Genomic DNA, 18829 nt, shown 5'->3' with positions numbered 1-18829 from the left:
TTCAGATATTTAGGGTTAAGACCCACTAGGTTCTAGTATAAAGTGTGCATGTTTGATCTTTTGTATGTGTTCTAAAACTTGAATGCAAAGGGAAAAGGGTAATTATGTAATTCTAGAAAATTTAGGTCTTTTCGTGCAAAATGGGTGAGAATGGGAGGTAAAAATCAAAACATATGAAGGTTATTTTGCAAAAAGTCAAGAACTTACTTTTAAACTGCAAATAGAGATGAAACTACCCAAAGGATGCAAATGTAGTGTAGATTTTAAATAGGATTTCCTTACAATTTAAAAACTTTGCTAAGTTTTATGTTAGTTTCAAATTATTAACTCTTTTGAAGATGAACCTTAAAGAAAAGTTGTAGATCTTGTTGAACTCTACACTTTTGCTTTCGGGCACATTTCCATTTGAGCTATGGTTTGAAAGTTAACTAGGCTTTACAGTGGAGTCCCTGTACTTTTGGGAATTTGCAACTAAGCCCCCCTTCGTCCACCTCCAGTCCTCCTCCTCTGTTTTCTTCTCTGCCCGACCCGGCCGCCCTCGCCGGCCATGTGCCAAGCTCCTGCTGCCCCCGCGCCGCCTTCCCTCGCGCCACGTGCCGCCCCAGCACCGCGCCGCCACTCCCCACCTCGCGCTAGCCCTCTCCTCGCTTCTCCACATCGCGCCGCCGCCGCCCGAGCCACCACGCATCCCGCCGGCTTGCCAGCACCTGCTCTCGCGCGACCAAGCCTTCTTCTGGACCCTGAGCACGTCCTGAAGCTCCCCACGCACTCACCCTTGCCTTCATGCGTCTGCATTTCCACTACCCTTCTCTTTCTCGAGCTCTCCACCTCGCCGGACCTCCGCCGCAGCTACTGCTTGTCGTCGACAGCCGCCGCTGCCGCTGCTCATCCCCGATCCAGAGCTCGAGTAGCACCACAGCAACCCACTAAAGCTCACAAGCCTGCCCAATTTCATTCTCCGACGCTAGATCGCCCGGACCACAGCGCCGGTGAGCTCGAGCTCCCGCCACTGCTCGGCCTCGCCGTCGTCCCGTCGATCCACTGCCTCTTAGCCCCGGCCAAGCACACCATCAGCACCACATCATCGTGTAGAAGCTCTCTGGCCACTTCCCCGCCGCCCTCCGGCACTCCGGCCACCGGAACACCGACGCCGCCCCTCGGAGCTCCGCCGCCCGCCCTTGTTCACCGTCGATACGTCGCCTCGGCCCTTCTCTTCCCCAACACCGGCCACCCCCGAGACCGCCGTGAGCCCCTGAACCTTTCCCCTCACTTCCCCCTCACCGCCGGTGAGCCCCCTCGCTGGAATTTGATCGGCACCGATTGGGTTTCCTGTGTAGCCCGGCCAAGGATCCAATTGCAAGGATTTGAATCTTTTCAGGGCTCTTTCTGTAGAAAATCTGTACCCCTCTCTAATTTCAAATCAGCCAACTTGTAAAATCCATAGGAAATTGTAGAAAAATCCAAAAATAGTTGTACTCTTGAAATCTAACTCTACAACTTTTATTAATGAAGTTTAGTTTGAAACCAAATATTTTTAGAGTTATTTTAAAGTTTAACAAAAGGATATCTTGTGTGTAACTTTTGCATGTTAGCTTATTTTCATATGATTTTTGGTATGCAGCATGTTTAAGGTATATGTAAGATTTTGTAAAAATTTCACCTTAATTTATGCACTCTATCTGGAACTAATTTGAATTTATACAAATCAAGCTTGAATTGGTTAAAGTTTATTTAAACATGTTACTAAAGTTTTCATGCTTGGATTTTTTTCCATGTGATGATCTGTAATTGAGTAATGCATAATAAATGTTTCAAGAATTTATAGCACTGTTTTACCTAAGATTTGAATTTAAACCTAACATTTGAACTAAATTCAAATACCCTAGAGTCTATTTTTAGAAAATTATGAAAAATTCACATTAAGCTCATCCACTAGAAGAAAGCTTACCCACAAAAATTCAAGGCTACAGCGTTTGGGGATTTCAAACTAAAAATCAAACTTGTTAACTTAATTCTATTAAATCAAGTAATTTGATATTGAATTTGTGACAGTTCATGTACTTGTAAACTAGGCACATTATTTGTTAGTGTGAAGTATGTGCTTGTTAGTGTAAAGTTTGTGTATGTTTATGTGAAGTTTTTGTGTGTTTATGTGAAGCTTTTGAAAATTTAAAGTGCAAATAAAAAGGGTATTTTTGTAATTATGGAAAAACTAGGGTTTTTTTTGCAAAATGTATCTGGATAAGGGTAATTTCAAAATAAGTGAAAGGTGGTTTTGTAAACATGTTTTTCTTATTTTATCCCCTGTAAAAACTATATATTTATTCAAAAGTTGCATTAGAAATGTATGTGTTGAATTGGGTAAAAGTTTGGGTAAAATGGTGAAAATAAGGGTGTTTATGTAATTTTATAAAAGTACAAGTCCTTTTGTGCAAGTAGATGATTTACAAAAATAATTCTCAAAGTTACTCAGAACTAAAGTGTAAAAGGTGCAAGTCATCATGACATGTCTATCCAATCATTATGACGTGTTTATCCCGTCATCATGACGTGTCATAAATGTTTGCATTTAGGTCCTGAATTTTATAAAGTTACGCTTTTTAGGACAAAAGTAATTCAAATCCAACTTTTGTTCAAAATTTAACGTGTAAAGATATAAGTTTTGAGTTTTTGAACTTGAGCCCTAAAGCAATGTTGTAGAGTTTGAAAAACTCTCCAACTTTCATTTTGGGCATTTCTTCATTAGGGCTTTAGATTAATGTGAAATTTATACTTTACAGAAAGGTCCCTGCAGTTTTCTAAATTGCGCATAACTCTTTGGAGGAATTCTATTCCTCCTTCTCCTCTGTTTCTTCTCCCTGGCGCCCCTTCTTTTTCTTTCCCCACTGGCGGCAGCTCCATCCAAATCCTTCTTTTCTTCCTCTTTCCTTCTCCTCCACCAGGCAACAGCGGGCTCGGGCCGAGCAGGCGCGCGCGCGGGGCGCAGGCGCAGGCCCGAGGCTCGCGGCGGCGGGCTGGAGCCGGAGCAGGCGCTGGCGCACGCGGCTGGGGCGGCCACGGCTCGGCGCGGTGGTGGTGCGGCGGCGGAGCCGAGCGGCTCGCGGGCGCTGGGCGTTGGGGCGAGCAAGCAGGCGCGGGCGGCTGCGGCTCGGGTTGCGGGGGCTGGCGGCACAGGAGCTCGTAGCGGCTGGCGCGGGCGGTGCGCGGAGCACGCGCAGGAGGCATGGAGGCGCGCGGGAGCGAGCCAGCGCAGGGCCGTTCGGGTGGCGCGGAGCTGGGGCTCGCGGTAGGCGGCGCGCGGGCGGCTCAGGCGCGAGCAAGCGTGGGTGGAGCACTAACACGGGCAGGCGAGGCTGGTGGCGGCGCAGGAGCGTGGACGCGCGAACCGCTGGCAGTGTAGGCACGCGGCGCAGACGCAGGTGGAGCTGCGGCCGTGGCATGGCAGCGTGCGAGCAGAAGACGGGCGGTGTAAGCAAGACATGACGCGGGCCAAGAACACACGCGGTTCGGGCGTGCGCGGGAGCGATGCGGCAAGGCCGGGGCGAGCGCGAGTCCGGCAGCAGGAGGGGCTGTGCAGGGCAACGACATGCAGAGCGATGACGTGCAAGACGACGGCGTGCAGCGCATAGTGGTATCTCCACAGGACGAGCTCAGGCCGCGACCGAGTTGGTGTACAGGAAGGTCGCACGCGGTGCGGGAGGCGCTGTAGCGCAACGATTCGGGGCGGACCCGCCCAGGGGCTAGTAGAGTCGCGCGTGATGGACGTCGGAGGCTGTTGAGGAGAAAGCAGCGGACGAGATCAGGTGGCACTGCGAACTACTCGTGGAGGATTTGGAGATGGCCAGGTGCGAGCAGACCATGGCCCTCGCGGAGGCAGAGGGGGCAAGTGTGGCGCGGTGAAGCGAAGGCGAAGGTCTGGGCAGAATTGAACTGGCGCATCCGCAAGTGTGGAGCGGAAGCGTTCTATCGGCGGCGGTGGTAGGCCGTTTCGGATGCATCGCAGCAGGCAGAAAGGGCGGCAGAGCTACACCTTGTGCGATCGAGAGTGGCGCACAGGGGCTGCGGCCAGGCACGGCGGCCCTGCAAGTAACTGCGCGGGCATGCCGGATATGTTTCTGCAGTGCATCTGCGTGAGCAGAGGAAGTTCAACCCGTGAACAAGAGGATCTTGAGGTTCGCGAAAGAATCGGCATAGCGAACCAATCCGGCACCATCGTTTCCTCCCATGGTTCACGATGTCCAGCAGCTCTTACCCTTCACCGATTGTCCGAGCAAGACCACGATACCTCAAGGAAGCTCGTGAACCCTCTTATCGAGCTTCTTCGGATCCCTTCGCTGAAACATCATCGCCATGGCAAAGCCGACTATCGTCGCCACGGATTACCGTGAGGAATACCCCTCCGGCTATTCTTCACCCACTACAATCCCCTGGCAAGCTTCTTCGTCACCCACAGAACCTCGTCACCATCGAGTTCTTCTCATCGCCAATCCTTTTCACCGCGGAAATTCACTTTCCGCCTGTTATCCTCCACAACCAAGGCTACCCCAAGGTTTGCTCTGACCCCAAGGTGACCCCCTTTGCCGGAACATCGTCGTTATCTTCCTATTCTCTGTTTTCCCCGACCAGGGACTTAATTGCTTCGATTTAGAAAGTTCTAGGATGTTCTCTGTAAAATTTCCAGAGTCTTCTTTATTTTCAAATCAGTGAGCTTCTACATTTCATAGAAATTCATAAGAAGTTCATAAAAAAAATACAAAATGAGTTTTGTTTGAATCCTTCGGTTAAAATCTACAAGTTTTATGTTGTGATCTTGAGTTGAAAGTTTTGATTTGTGGTCTAGGTTAAATATTAGGAAATGAGTGCTTTATTGTACTTTATATTATATGCATGTGTTGTAGCTGGAAGGTAAACCATAGGATGTATGTCTCAAGTATAGATGTGTGATATTTAGTTGATCCTATCACACGAGTACTTATATCCCTACCATCAAGACCTTATCCTTGTCTTGATTGCCGTTTCCTTAAGGTTTTTTCCATATAAGGATCCTTATTAATTTGTGTGTATCTGCTGCTTAACTAATACATCTATGCAGCTATGCTTTAGCGTCAGCTATCAGCTCAGCCGCTACGCATCCGTTTCCTTTGAACCTATGATGTTCCTGTGTAACAGCTGCCAGCCGATGCAATTCTTTCGATATGCTTCTACCATCGGCTGGTTAGCTGATACGATTGTTATCTTTCTAGTATCGGCTACTGCTGATACAATTCTTTTGTTCTGTCCTACATCGGCTGCACATGATCGATGCATCGGAGATGCACACACGATCTTAATATTCTTGTTATCGGCCGATCCAAGCCGATTCTAGTTGTTTTCCATATCGGTTATGGCCGATCAATCCTTAGTTTTCCCATCCTTATCCACACACTTTATCAGCCGATTTATCAACTGAGAGATCGGCTATATATCTATCGGTCACATACCCTCAACCACACTCCAATCGGCTGTACGTCACTCAATTGTTGTGCTGACGTAATCAAACCGATACAACCACACCTAGTTACCTAGGATAACACTTAAGCACATCTTAGTTAAGACACAGCTGCTTTAGGAATCACCCCTATGTTAGAATGATCGATGCTTTCATCGATCAATTAGGAACCCGATACACCTTTCAATCAGCTACCCAGACCAAAGTACACAACCCTAGGTCAGTAAGATAGCACAGTAGACAGTTCCCTCCTTTGCCAATTCTATCGACCGAAACCCCTGTTGTTTCCAATCGACTGTCGTAGTCTTCAACCAATAGTCCATCTTAATTAGTATCCACCTAAAGATCTATCCAAGTTTAGTTGCAGATCTTTTGATTGTTATATGATTAGTATGTTAAATGAGTGTTGGATTACAACTTTATTGTAAAGTAAGATAGTTTCGTATGTTGCATTGCATGTAGATACGACTACTTCCGCAAACGGTACCTACGAGATCTCCCAGAAGTCTGTAGAGGATATTTCTGAAGACCAAGAGAACGTCACCAAGGGATTATCGGAAGCCCCGAACCAAAGTTCGGAAGACAACAATACTAACATCCCTGACTTCAGCCTCACCAGTAAAGGCAAGCCCCGGACATAACCCACTATTTTAATTACACTGCAATCTATATCTATTTATGTAATTCTATGCATTAAGTTCTTAGGAATTGTTTGGAACCTTAGTTGCATATATCCAGGAACCGATGTACTGAACACTAGAACTTGAGTCCGACTAGCTGCTATGCTAATAGGACCGGTAGAAGTCGGGTGATTTCCTATCACTCGCGCGATATAGGAGTTGTAATGTTTACATTCCTGCAATCACTATAAGGATGACGGATGGGAAGAATGTGAAGTATCATGGTTCAGATGATACCCCGTCTGTGTTGTTGAATCTGATAAGGTCGCAATGTGTGGTGATCGAGGTTAAGCATCTGAAAGTACTAACCACATGCCGTGAGTTTTGGGTAAGCGGCAAGCCTAGTAACCAATCGGTCCGAGGAGTGGACATACCTCCCACCACTCGTATTTTGGTTCTTCCTGTTACTCGATTCGACGTGTAGGAATACGTGTTGCTGGGCAACCAGGAGTACGGTCATGTAGTCGCGCTACAGGCGTACGTCCTGCACTTTGGAAGTGCGTATGGTCCTGCAGTCGCTTGTGGTGGCTCTGATCCACGAGTCGGAATGAAAGGCAAACGGTTGCTTCGGAATGACCCTTTGGTGTTCCAAGCGTGTGAGTTAGGTTTATCCTTGCAAGGTTGGAAATTCGATTCAGAATTGTCCGTTTCTCGCGGAGATTGAGACTGCTTGATCCCTTTGTCACATAGAGTAACAAGAGCAATGTTATGGTTATCAAAGATGATGTTTGGCTAAAGATTATACCCTGCTTGCTTAGTTATAGGTGCTTACCTAGAATGGATAATCAACTAGAACCTGAAAGCTAAAAGTTGAAATTAAGGATCTACTCTTTGTTGCTTTTCAGCTGAAACTAAACCCGGAACTATTACAAGCCTTCATAAGTCTAGTTACATGGCTAAGTATACCATGAACGGGTAAGCCTTGCTGAGTATTAGTATACTCAGTCTTGCTAGTTATATGTTTTTCAGGTAAAGTCTTTGAAGACCCTACTCTTCCCCTGTCTTGGCCCTGTACTCTTCCAGACGGTTGGTCCGTAGAATGGGATCCGTCCCCGGCCAACACTGATGATACCGAGTGATGTCGTGCCCGGGCTTAGCATGACATCCGTCTTGACGACGTGCTGTAAATCATCGCGTATGTTTTCTGCTGCCAAAAACCATAACTTTAACAGTTTGTAATGTTTTCTTTAAATTTGAAACTTCGTACTGTTGGAAACTCTTGTATGGTAATTTCCTGTGATGTAAAATATGACGGTGACTGTATCTCTAGACTCACCTTCGTGTGAGGTAACCTTATTTGATCTTGTATTCAGTGGTTTATCGGGACGTTACCCGACAGGCCAAGTGATTATACCGTTTGAAGTACGTTGGAGCCCTCTAGAGTGGACTCACGTACTTGAGCCGGTATAATTCAGGTTGGTTCTGCCACAAAATTAAGGTATAATTAGTGAAATTGAGTTCAAATCTCCTATTTTATGAAGTTGTATTTATCAATTGGTTGGATTGCAACTTTATCATGAAATAAAATACTTAACTCGAGAACCACCTAATTTAAATTATTGCATATGTAGAGTCAGCGACACTCGACGACGGAGACTACGAGCAAGTCCCGGAAACCGAGCAAAGAATTTCTGAAGATCCTGCGAACGTCGTTGAGACTTTAACTGAAGCCCCGAACTAAAGTTCGGAAATCCTTGACATCACTGACCCTAGCCCTGCTCAAGAAGGCAAGCCCCGATGCATAACCTAGTATTTCAGATTACTACGTTTATACAATTTTATGCTTATATATTATATCTTGCATTAAGTCTAAGAGTTGAAATGGAACCCTAGATGCATGGATACTAGGAACCTATGTCTTGTGCCTGAGTCCGTATCGAATAGATGCTCTGCTAATAAGACCGACAGAAGTCGGGTAATTTCCTGTCACTCGTGCGATATAGGAATTGAATGTTTACTATTCCGCAATCACTATAAGGATGATGGACGGAGTCATGTGCAGTATCATGACTTAAAAGGTTACCCCGTCTGTGTTGATAAAAGTTGATAAGGTCGCAGTGTGTGGTAGTGGTGGTTAAGCGTTTGAAAGTACTAACCACATGCCGTGAAATATGGAAAGCAGTAAGCCTAGTAACCAATCGGCCCGAGGAGTGGACATACCTCCCACCACTCGTAATTTGGTTTTTCACACGCACCGACATGCGGGAGTACGTTCCGCGTAGCGGACAGGAGTACGGTCATGTAGTCGCGCTACAGACGTATGTCCTGCACATTGGTGTGCGTATGGTCCTACAGTCGCTTGTGGTGGCCTTGTTCCACGAGTCGGATTGAAAGGCAAACGGTTGCTCAGAACGCTTAACCACTAGATCATTTGATGTTCCAAGCGTGTGAGTTAGGTTTGCCTTGCAAGGCATGGAAATTCGATTCAGAATCGTCCGTTTCTCGCTGAGATTGAGACAGCTTATTCCTTCTACCACATAGAGTAAGAACAGTAACCATGGTTGGAATAATATTGATGGATGCTAATCTCTACCTTGTTTGTCTAGTATAGGTGCTTACCTAGAATAGTTAATATAACTAGAATCTGAAAGCTAAAATATACAAGTTAGATCATACTCTTTGTTGCTTTTCAGCAAAAGAAGAAAACCAAAATCTCTTAAATCCTCCATGGTCTAGTTATGGGCTAAATATACTCGATTCTGGTTAAGTTTTGCTAAGTATTAGTATACTCAGTCTTGCTACTCTACTTTTCAGGTATGGCCCTTGAGAACCCCACGGATGGTTCAGCATGGCCCACCTCTATTCCGTTTGGCTGGTCCGTGGAGTGGGATCCGTCCCCGGCTAGCAGTGACCCTCCGGAATGACACCATGTTACGGGCTGAACTTGGTGTCAACCTCTGCGACGTGTGTAGTCGCGTGTTTAATTCTTCCGCTGTGACTCAACACAAGCTTGCATAGCTTGTGGTCTTTAAACAATGTCTGTATAAGTATACTTAAGTTTGAAACGGTTTGTAATAATGTTTAATATTCCGTGAATTAAAAGTTGGTGAGCTGTTGTGTGATTGTAAACTCGCCTTCGTGCGAGGTAAATCTGCTTCGATCCTATTGAGCCGTGGTTGCATTGGGCGGAGACCCGACAGACCAATGGGTTATTCCGTTTGAGGTGCGTTGAGTTAGTATCAGCTGTATAGCAATGACTAGCGCACTTGAACCGGCATAATTCAATCGGTTCTGCCACACATCACCACAGTTCGTAACACGATCCGGCGGTGATATAATTACCTCCCTATTTCACTCTCCCTCTCTCACACTCCCTCTCATTTCCTCTCTCAGTTGCTCTTATCTATCCCCTGGTCTCTCTCTCCCCCCACGGTCCTTCCTCTGTTTCTCATCCCCTCCTCTCTCCCACTGCATCCCTTCCCCTTGATCCCATCCCCTCCGGCCCTCCCCCTCCCCTCCCCTCCCGCCGCTGGTTCCCCTCCTTTCCCACCGCCAGCTTCCCTCCCCTCCCACACTGCCGGCGTGCAGGACTTAGGCCCGGTCCTAAGATTTTAGGGGCCAGGGCGAGATTTAAACTCAAGGCCCTTTAATAATAATACTAATAATAAATAAAAAGCTAAATAATATACGAATAAAATAGTAACACTAAACACTCAAAGTGCATAAAAGTTATTGATATCTAGCAGGGTGTTGCACTGCCGTCATTTGAACCGTTGGACCATGTATCATGTTATTAGAGTTTCTTGGCTGACCCTACCCCTTTATATTTAATAGTTGTCGTCCAAAATAGCTTAGGTTCTGCTTAGATTAATTTATCAAGAATAGTTTTACTGTTATCGGTTTGCAAAAATCCACATTGATGAGCATAATCTGTCATTTGCAATGTTGCTGCGTTCTCTTCGTTCTTGCTTGTGTTCTTCAATTCGCATATAAAAATTAACCTTCGTAGCGAGATCAATCATGCAGCGTATGATTGATAACCAGAGGCGACGCGGTGCGATTGCGGGCTTTAATCTTATTGATCGGAAGGATGTTTGTGTCAAGTAGCCGACCGATCGGCAGTTAACCTGCTAACAGAAATCGGGCACTCAGGTTCCTATTACATGCACATGTGTTTGGTAACATGCTCATGCAATTAGATGGGTACAGTTAAATGTGCATGCAGAAGACTAGAAATAGTGCAATTAATTGAACCCCACAAGTTGGTCCAAATTAAAAGCTACAATTGTATATAATTCTTTATGGAAAGAAAATTTTAATCGTAGATTTGCATTTTTTTCGAATGGAGAGAGTATATTCAAATAACCCCTTCTCTGTTGATCGAGACAACACTCTAACCAATGAAAGGTCATTTCAAATTTGTAGTAGATTTGTCTAGGTGAACGGAGTGCATGCTTTTCAGTTAGAAGAATTACTGCATTATTGTATTTGGAAGATTTGTACGATAACTATGTATATCTATAATCTATGTATATCTTTCTTAATTTTATTATGGGCAAATTTCAAAGCTCGTACGAGTTCATTTAGTTTATGATAGATTGTTAGCGTATCAATAAATTATTTCTATCTGCTCCTGCCGTTTTTGATAAGTTAAAAGTTAATTTCTTTGTCATATCTTTGATTTAATAGTTTTATTATTTAGTACATATTCTATAAATATAAAATTCAGGTTTATCAAAAGAAATTAAAACACGTGCCTGTTGCACGTGCATTTCCACTGGTCGCCCAAAGAAAAAAACTTACGTCATTCTGGAGCTGTTATCGCCAAAAGAAAAACCCTTACCAGGCACTTGACCCAATACTGCGATCATTAGCGGATGTTGAGAAGGTTAATTATAATTTATATTTGTTTTCTGCTGGTTATTGTTAATACTCATCACACATGACGATGATACAAGTTAATAACAAGCGCAGTTGCCAGCCCAATAAGTCAGATCTAAAACTTACGATCAATCCGCCCTCTAAGAGTTACTCCGTATAACATGGCGTGTCCCCTCACCGAGGGCAAACGCATTAATTTTCTTTTCCTTTCCTCTGGTAACTTCGGCCTTTCCTCTCCCTCTGGAGATAGCGCAGAGCGGCGGCGGCAGCGGCCGCGAGCTCCTCGGGAGCGGCAACGACCTCCCCCGAGCGAGCACGCGGCGGCAGCGGCTGGGCGGAGCGGTGCGGCTTGGCGGGACGGTGGCAGCACGGCGAGGTAGAGTGAGAGCGGAGCTGAGCAGCGCGGCGGGCCGGCGGCGGGAAGGCATGGCACGGCGGCGGGCTCCCCAGGGCGAGCTCCGCTGGCGGCGCTGCGGCGGCAGGGACCTCCCCCGGGCGCTCGTCCTCGGTGGCGGCGAGCTCCCCGAGGTAGCAGCGTTTTCTTTCATTTGTTTTCATTTTTTTTATTTCTTGGATGCAGAAGTTTTTTACAAAACTTTTTTTCCCAAACTTTTTTTATTTTGGATGCAAAAGTTTTTTCTTCAATTTTTTTCAATTTTTTTCTCAAAATTTCTCTTTCAAACGTATTCTCATCAAAATTTTCGTTCTCGCCAAATATTTCCTTGAAAAATTTCTCCGCAAAGTCTTTGTCAGAAAAGGATAAAAAATACTAGAAAAGGGGAAAAAAGACGGTCGGAAGATCGACGGTATACGGTCGACCGTAAATTAACTAGGCCCAGTTGCCAGCGACCTTTGGTCGTCATTCCATCTGTGCATGCACGTCGTCGGCTCATTGAAGGCAGGAGGTGTCGACGATGATTCTTCAAGACGGATCGGATATACTCCCTTCCGTTCCAAAGGTGATAGTTTTAGAATTTTCAGATTTATAGTATTTATTATATATCTAAGTATAATATATATATCTAGATGCATTGTAAAATTTATAAATTAAAAAAAATTAAAACGGCCGAGGGAGTAATAAATATATATAAACAGGTTTGTGCAGAAAAGACGAGCACGTGGATCCTACTTGTACACTGCCGCTACTCGACAAACGCAAAACACGTGACGGCTCGCCTATAGCATGCATATACAACGAACATGATATCTCTGATATCTCTAAGCTAGGGATGTAATTTAGCTTTTGCAGCAGCGACAGGGAACATATCGAAGATGGATGCACAAGCACGCACGATGCGTGTACTTCCTCGTGCACTTGCGTGTGAAAATGCAACACGTACGGTTTGAAGTTTTACTGCTTGGTTTGTTGTTAATCGGGAGAGATAAATGCTCTACCTTCTAAGTGGACCTGCCAATCTTATACTTGCAGTAAACATAAGTTTTTCTTCTGGCTGCGCTCTTACTGTTAGATCGATTGAATACAAGAAACCTGCTAAGAAGGAAAAGCAAGCACTTTGATTACTATAACTGTGCTCTTTGTAACTCTGGATAGGAGAAGACCTTGATGCATCTGTTCTTCAGCTGTTCTTTCAGTCAAGCATGTTGGGGGTTTATTAGCATTCCCTGGGACTTCAATTCATCACCCTTGGACATGATTATCTTTGCAAGGCAGCAATTTGGTAAACCCATTTTTAGGAAAGTTGTGATGGTCGCGTAGAGATATGTGTTTAAGGAATAATTAGCTCTAGTTACACTCAGAGCTAAACCATCGGTGAAGTTGTCGCTAGATAATTGGCTAATAAGTAACATTTGACATGTCTCTTTTTCTTTTTTGAGCTTCAAGCTCCGTTAACCCCGCTTCCATCTTTTACATATAATAAGAAAATAGATAGGAGGCTCCTCTGTCTGTCCGCTAAAAGAACTTTTTTGAAGCTTTGTACATGCTTGATACTACGTTAACAATTTACAATAAATTACTATTATGTAACTTATCACATTTTTAAATATAGAAGCTAAATTCCCACCAACCACTGATCTATTTCAAGGATGAGGTATGACTGTATTAATTTTTACTTTTTTAAGATTTATATTTCTATATCAATAAAATTAATTTTACTGGCTCCGTAGAGCTTAGCGTCTAGAGGTGACTCGTGCATTTTATCTTCACAATTATTGTCACTTGAAGCTAGCTCATGTCCGTCTTTGTTGCAACGCATATCTTATAGCCTATAGCTAAGCACATGCATGCAGCTCCGCCATATGATCTTGTAATGGAGCTAACTTACATCACTGATAAATGGCATCACGTTGTGTAGCGTTACAATACACGTACATTATCACCGATTACTATGTACCTATCGAACCTGTTATGTGTGATAACATTTGATTTCCGAAGTTATTTTACCATGTTATCACCGGATATCACTGTCTTTCAAAAATTGCAGGAGTGAAATTATGAGTATTATGCTAAATTTTCATTGTAACACGCTCGAGACGTGAAAACCATTAAGGTGCTGTTTGGATCCAAAGGCAAATGGCAAAAGGGCAAATGGTAAAATTTTTGCTCCTGTCACATCAAATGTTTGGACGCTAATTAGAAATATTAAATATAGTTTAATTAAAAAACTAATTATATAGATGAGGACTAAATGACGAGACGAATCTATTAAGCCTAATTAATCCATAATTAGCAAAATTACGGTAGCATTTGCCCTTTTGCACTTTGGGGTGTTTTGATCCAAAAGTGCAAAAATAGTGCAAAAGACCAAAAATTTTGCACTTTCTCTTTCTCTTTCCATTGGATCCGAACAGATACTAAAACCAAACAGAATACCCTTTTTCACAACAACACGCGTCTGGTGAAAGCCTTCGGGTGCCTCTTGCAAAAGCAGGCGCCGCTCCTTGTTGGCAGCTCCTCAAATGCTCACCTAGGCCACCACCGTTTCCAGGTTCTTCTTGATTGTAGCTGTCACACAAACACAGGACCCCACATAACTCCGCAGTCCAAACCTGCATGCCAACCACCACCACCGTCACCGCCGAGAGACGAGGCACCGACACAACGGAAGTGCCTGTCAGTCCCAGAGTCCCTGGTGCCTGTTGCCCGGCTCCGCGATCACTTGCGTGTGGAGAGGGATGGGGATGGAGTGGCCGCCTGCGCCGACGCCGGCGCTGCAGTTGCAGAGGAAGGCGGCGGTGGTCGGCGGGTCGGCGCTGAAGCTGCTGCTGTTCGTGATCCTCGCGGGGCTCGCGCTCCGGCTGCTCGCCGCCCCCGCGGCCTACCTCCTGCCGCCCACCGCCGCACCGGACGGGGCCGCGCGCCTCCTGGCGGCGCCGGGGAGGGGAAGGACCGGCGGCGGCGGCGGGACGCCTCCCTCCGGTGAGCGGTTCTTGGAATGCCTTTGTGCCTTTTTGCCTCTTTTCCTTTTTGTTGTTTCTTCCAACAAGAAAGGCATGCAGCCGTTCCTTCTCACGGGGAAATGATCTGGCTTGATATTTGGTTGGGATTTGCAACATTAAAACATGCCCATTCTGTACGACGAGAATTTGGAATATTGATTGATTGTTGCTGGAGAAGAGCAGCAGTAAAATTTGGATGCCTTATATTGTGAAACATTTGAATCGACATGTTTATGCTCCACACTGGATTATTGGTTAAACAGCAAAATTAAAAAAGATACTAAATGTGGAAACTATACTACTAAAAGGTCTGAGGATCTTCAGAATTACTTTAAAGGCTGTAACTTGAATTGTTTACTGCTCAGGGGGGACTGCGTGGATCCCCTCTGTTTCCATTCGTTTAATTTATTATACTTGTTCTGTTTGACCCTATATGCATGTTCTGCTACATTCCAGTGCTGTGGCATTTGTTATTTGCATGTATTTTGTTAAATGACCAAATACCTACAGTTGGAGGATGGAGGTGTGTGATTGATCACTTGCATTAGTTTAGTGAGACGGGCAAGCTTGTTAGATCCTCTACGAAAAGGTGGGAGCTTTGCTTTTGCTTCATGGGGTTCATGATTGAGAGGATCCCCAATTTGGATTAAAAAAATCCAGTTTCTTGTCTTAGGGTGATGCCAGCTTTTACCATTCTCTTTGCTTTTCATAGATTTACTAATCAAATAATTACTGCACTTTGTTTTGGATCTTATGTTTCTACTAAAATCTTGCTTGTGATTAACAGAAACGGATGATTTGATTTTTGCTGTGACTGGTTCGGGACCTCTAACAGCTCCAGACAAGAAGGAAGGTTCCCCAGGAGGTATGTTTCTTAATTCATAGATGCAATCATTGCTTAATCTACACTTTACATGAGAATGGCATCTTGGGCAGAAAATTAGTGCATTGGGGCAATTCTTTATTGATGGAAAAGGTCATCGATCTTAGTTAAGTGGTAAACATTAAAGGGCTTATTTGGATGTAAATCCCTAGGATTTGTTGAAATTCGAACAGAATCCCTAAATTCCCGTAGCAACCGCTATCATCGGAAGTCTGAACAGAGGTAAGGATACGGGTTTTCTTTTTCTTCTTGTTTTGGAAAATCTATGCAGTTTCATGGCTTCCTTTGCTATTATCAGCCCATGCTCTCTTTAAGCAAAAGGACGGTGACTTGTAAGATATTTGTGATCTTCTTAAGGAAATATTTTGTCTGGTCCATTTCATTTTCATGTGTTCAGAAAAAAAACATTTTTATCTTTAGTTCTTCCGTTAGTAATCATTTTATTTTCACTTGTGCAGAAAGTTGTAATCTTTTCCATGGCGAGTGGGTTCCTCATTCATCAGGGCCAGCTTATACCAATGCAAGCTGCCGCTTCATTGAGTCTCCTCAGAACTGTATGACAAATGGAAGACCTGACACTGCTTATCTCTATTGGAGATGGAAGCCATATGGTTGTGACATACCTTCGTTTGACGGCAAGAAGTTTTTGGATGGCATGCGGGGCAAGCATTGGGCACTTATTGGTGATTCGATCCTTCGCAATCACGTCCAATCATTGCTTTGTCTTGTTTCTGAGGTATTCTGTGATTTTTCAAGTATTCGTGTAATTAGCCAGTCATAATATTTTTAATGGCCACTGTCTAATTTTAATGCTTCATTCAGTTTCTGACTATTTGAAGTTTAGCTAAGTAGATATTAGTTATCCCTCTTTTACTGCAGGCACAGTGTTGAAGTTTGGAATAAACCTGGTTAATTTGCAATAATATGGTGTACTCTGTTATTATTTAAGATTGATTATTATCTTTGGCAGTGCAGATAAAATTATCCCTTCGATGTGAAAGATGCTTATTCTATTAAAATATGCATACTGAGTGTGCCTCAGAGTGTTCTTTTATTCTCTCTAGACTAGAACACAATTCATGTAAATCATATCCATCATGCAAAATACTTTGTAATTGATTCTTAGCTTGAGATGTTGCAATACTGTAAGCAGATTCCCACTAATCACTGTGTATATCTGTCTGGTTCATTATGCAATACCTCACTTTCACCAGTTATACATTTTCCTTCACTATTCATTGTGCACAACTAGGAATTCCTTAACTATGCATAGCATAAATCAGGATCACGGTCCATGCTTGTTTGACAAAAAAGTTATTTTTCTTCTCTGTTTTATTATTTTGTGCAAGACTAGTTATACAAAAGCAAGAAGATAAAGACACAACAACCCAAGCATGATGTTTTTGCTGTGAATAAGATGAACAATCGGTTCTTTCACCCATGTCACAGGGGAAGAGATTGGTCTGACATATCAACATACTAAAAACCTTAAAGGTGATGAGTCTCTGTCTTTGCATTTCTCGCTGCAACTTTGGTTGGAGGCCCGCAAATTGTGCATCAACCACATCAAACCACATTTTGATGAGACGTAGCTTGTGTTTGGCGTCCCTACCCTTTGTACTTCAGAAACATCCTTTGATATTGCTAGCAAGGTGTTCTTGTTGAAGATGGCTTGACGAGAAGACATGGCTTTTCAATACCTGGTAGTAAATCTAGTGTCTAAAGCTTATGCTGCCCTGTTTCCACATGCATATTGTCTAGTGCTTTGTGTAGATAATATTTGTAGTGCTTGCACCAATCCTTCATAGTACGATTTCAAAAGCAAGGCTTTTGCTGGGTTTCACCTCTAGCCAACTCAAACTTGCATGGGGCTAAAAGACTTCATTGTTTCCGTTGCAGGTCGAAGATGCTACTGAGGTCTACCATGACAGTACATTCAAATCCAGAAGATGGCACTTCCCCTCATACAACTTCACGGTATCTCTTATCTGGGCACCGTTCCTTGTCAAAGCCAAAATATTTGAGGATGACGATGGAGTTTCAACTGCTGATCTCCAGCTGCACCTTGATATTCTTGAGACAAACTGGACTAGTCAGTGGGAGAGCTTTGACTACGTCGTGATATCCACAGGCCAGTGGTTCTTCAAAACTGCAGTCTACTGGGAGAATGGAGCTGAGATCGGCTGCCACTCCTGCCAGAACAAAAACCTGAAAGAGTTGGCCCCAGAGTACTCCTTCCGCAAGGCACTCAGCGCAGCCTTCCTGTTCATCATATCCTCGCCTCACAAGCCAGTGGTCTTCTACAGGACATGGGCGCCTTCACATTTCGAGAATGGCGAGTGGTTCAGTGGTGGGACTTGCAACAGGACGTCGCCATTCAAGCCAGGGGAGGCCGGTGACAGGGGATCGGACAATAAGATGTGGAGGATCGAGAGAGAAGAGTTTGACAAGGCGGTGGCGAACAAAGGGCCTAACGGCAGTGCTGACCGTCTGAAACTGCTCGACACATTTGAGCTCTCACTGCTGCGGCCTGATGGGCACTCGGGGCCTTACAGAACATACCATCCTTATGAGAAGGGGATGACTGCCAAAGTCCAAAATGACTGTCTGCACTGGTGCTTGCCCGGCCCTATCGATGCGTGGAACGACATCATCATGCAGATGCTGGCGAAGGACTGAAACTTCCTCAGTTGGTACCAAACCGTGCCATCTGATTTCGACACTGATGTCGGTTCAAGCTGCCTCGTTGTCATACATATGTGCTCTGCTGCTCAAATTCGCAATTTCCAGGAGCCTATGCAGCATCGTGGTTCTTGAAGCAATCTACCACCGCAGAGGGTTTATTAGCTGTTAGGGTGTGTTGGAAAAGAGGTTATAGCATGCCAAAGTGCTTACTTCTTGATGACTGTTGGTCGTAATATTATACCATGATAGACTGGAAAAGGTGCGCCTATTGTCTATAGCGCGTGATATTCTGTAGCCAATGTATGCATCTAAAACTTTAGTCTTCAAAGGCATATACAGTGGTGAACTGAACAAGTTTTCCCATTGCCATGCAGCTGGAGTACATAATAATATATAAAATCAGATGTTCCGAGTATAATGAAAACAACTACTCGTGTAAAATGTACTTTCAAATACTCAGAAAAAAATTTCACGATCTTAAAAAAATGAAATAAAATAAAGGGAAAAAAAAGGTCTGGTGGCTTTTCTTGCAAAGAGAATGCCATTGTGCAGATCCTTTGAGATGTCAAATGTCACGTGCCCACATCAACTCAGGTTGCAGAGAATAATATCCTTTGCTGGCGCAGATTTAAGATGTTTTTATACCATGGTGACTGGAAAAGATCTACGCATTGTATGTCTTCACCTGAATCTTATACATCAGAATGATGCGTGAGATACAACCGACAGGCAAGCAATGGTGGACTTAAACATACTTTCCCGTTGTCGTACACCTGAAATGAATTTTCATGTAGTCGAAACAAAGGCCGACAGTCTTCCGTCACCGAAAAAACTGGGAATGAAAAAAAAACTGATGGAACGTTCGACCATGAA

At 44.2% G+C, this 18829-nt stretch overlaps 1 protein-coding gene across 3 annotated transcripts; it reads left to right on the top strand.

The window, feature by feature from the left end:
- The first annotated feature begins 11181 nt into the window (after nt 1-11181).
- On the top strand, nt 11182-18307 carry LOC112889079 (protein trichome birefringence-like 25). 3 transcript variants are annotated; one of them, XM_025955564.1, is made up of 5 exons: nt 13523-13540; nt 13938-14368; nt 15176-15253; nt 15730-16007; nt 17171-18307. In XM_025955564.1, the coding sequence occupies exons 2-5, from the start codon at nt 14125-14127 to the stop codon at nt 17948-17950; spliced, it is 1380 nt and encodes a 459-aa protein (XP_025811349.1). In that variant the 5' UTR covers nt 13523-13540; nt 13938-14124; the 3' UTR covers nt 17951-18307. The 3 variants fall into 3 exon arrangements, with proteins under 3 accessions (XP_025811351.1, XP_025811349.1, XP_025811350.1); XM_025955566.1 differs by lacking the exons at nt 13523-13540; nt 13938-14368 and adding an exon at nt 11182-11948; XM_025955565.1 differs by lacking the exon at nt 13523-13540 and having other exon boundaries at nt 13747-14368.
- Nucleotides 18308-18829: the final 522 nt, after the last annotated feature.

The sequence above is a fragment of the Panicum hallii genome, chromosome 4 (assembly GCF_002211085.1).
Source record: "Panicum hallii strain FIL2 chromosome 4, PHallii_v3.1, whole genome shotgun sequence".
Taxonomy (NCBI): Eukaryota; Viridiplantae; Streptophyta; class Magnoliopsida; order Poales; family Poaceae; genus Panicum; species Panicum hallii.
Note: the sequence above shows the minus strand (reverse complement) of the source record. Positions and strands in the feature narration are given on the sequence as shown.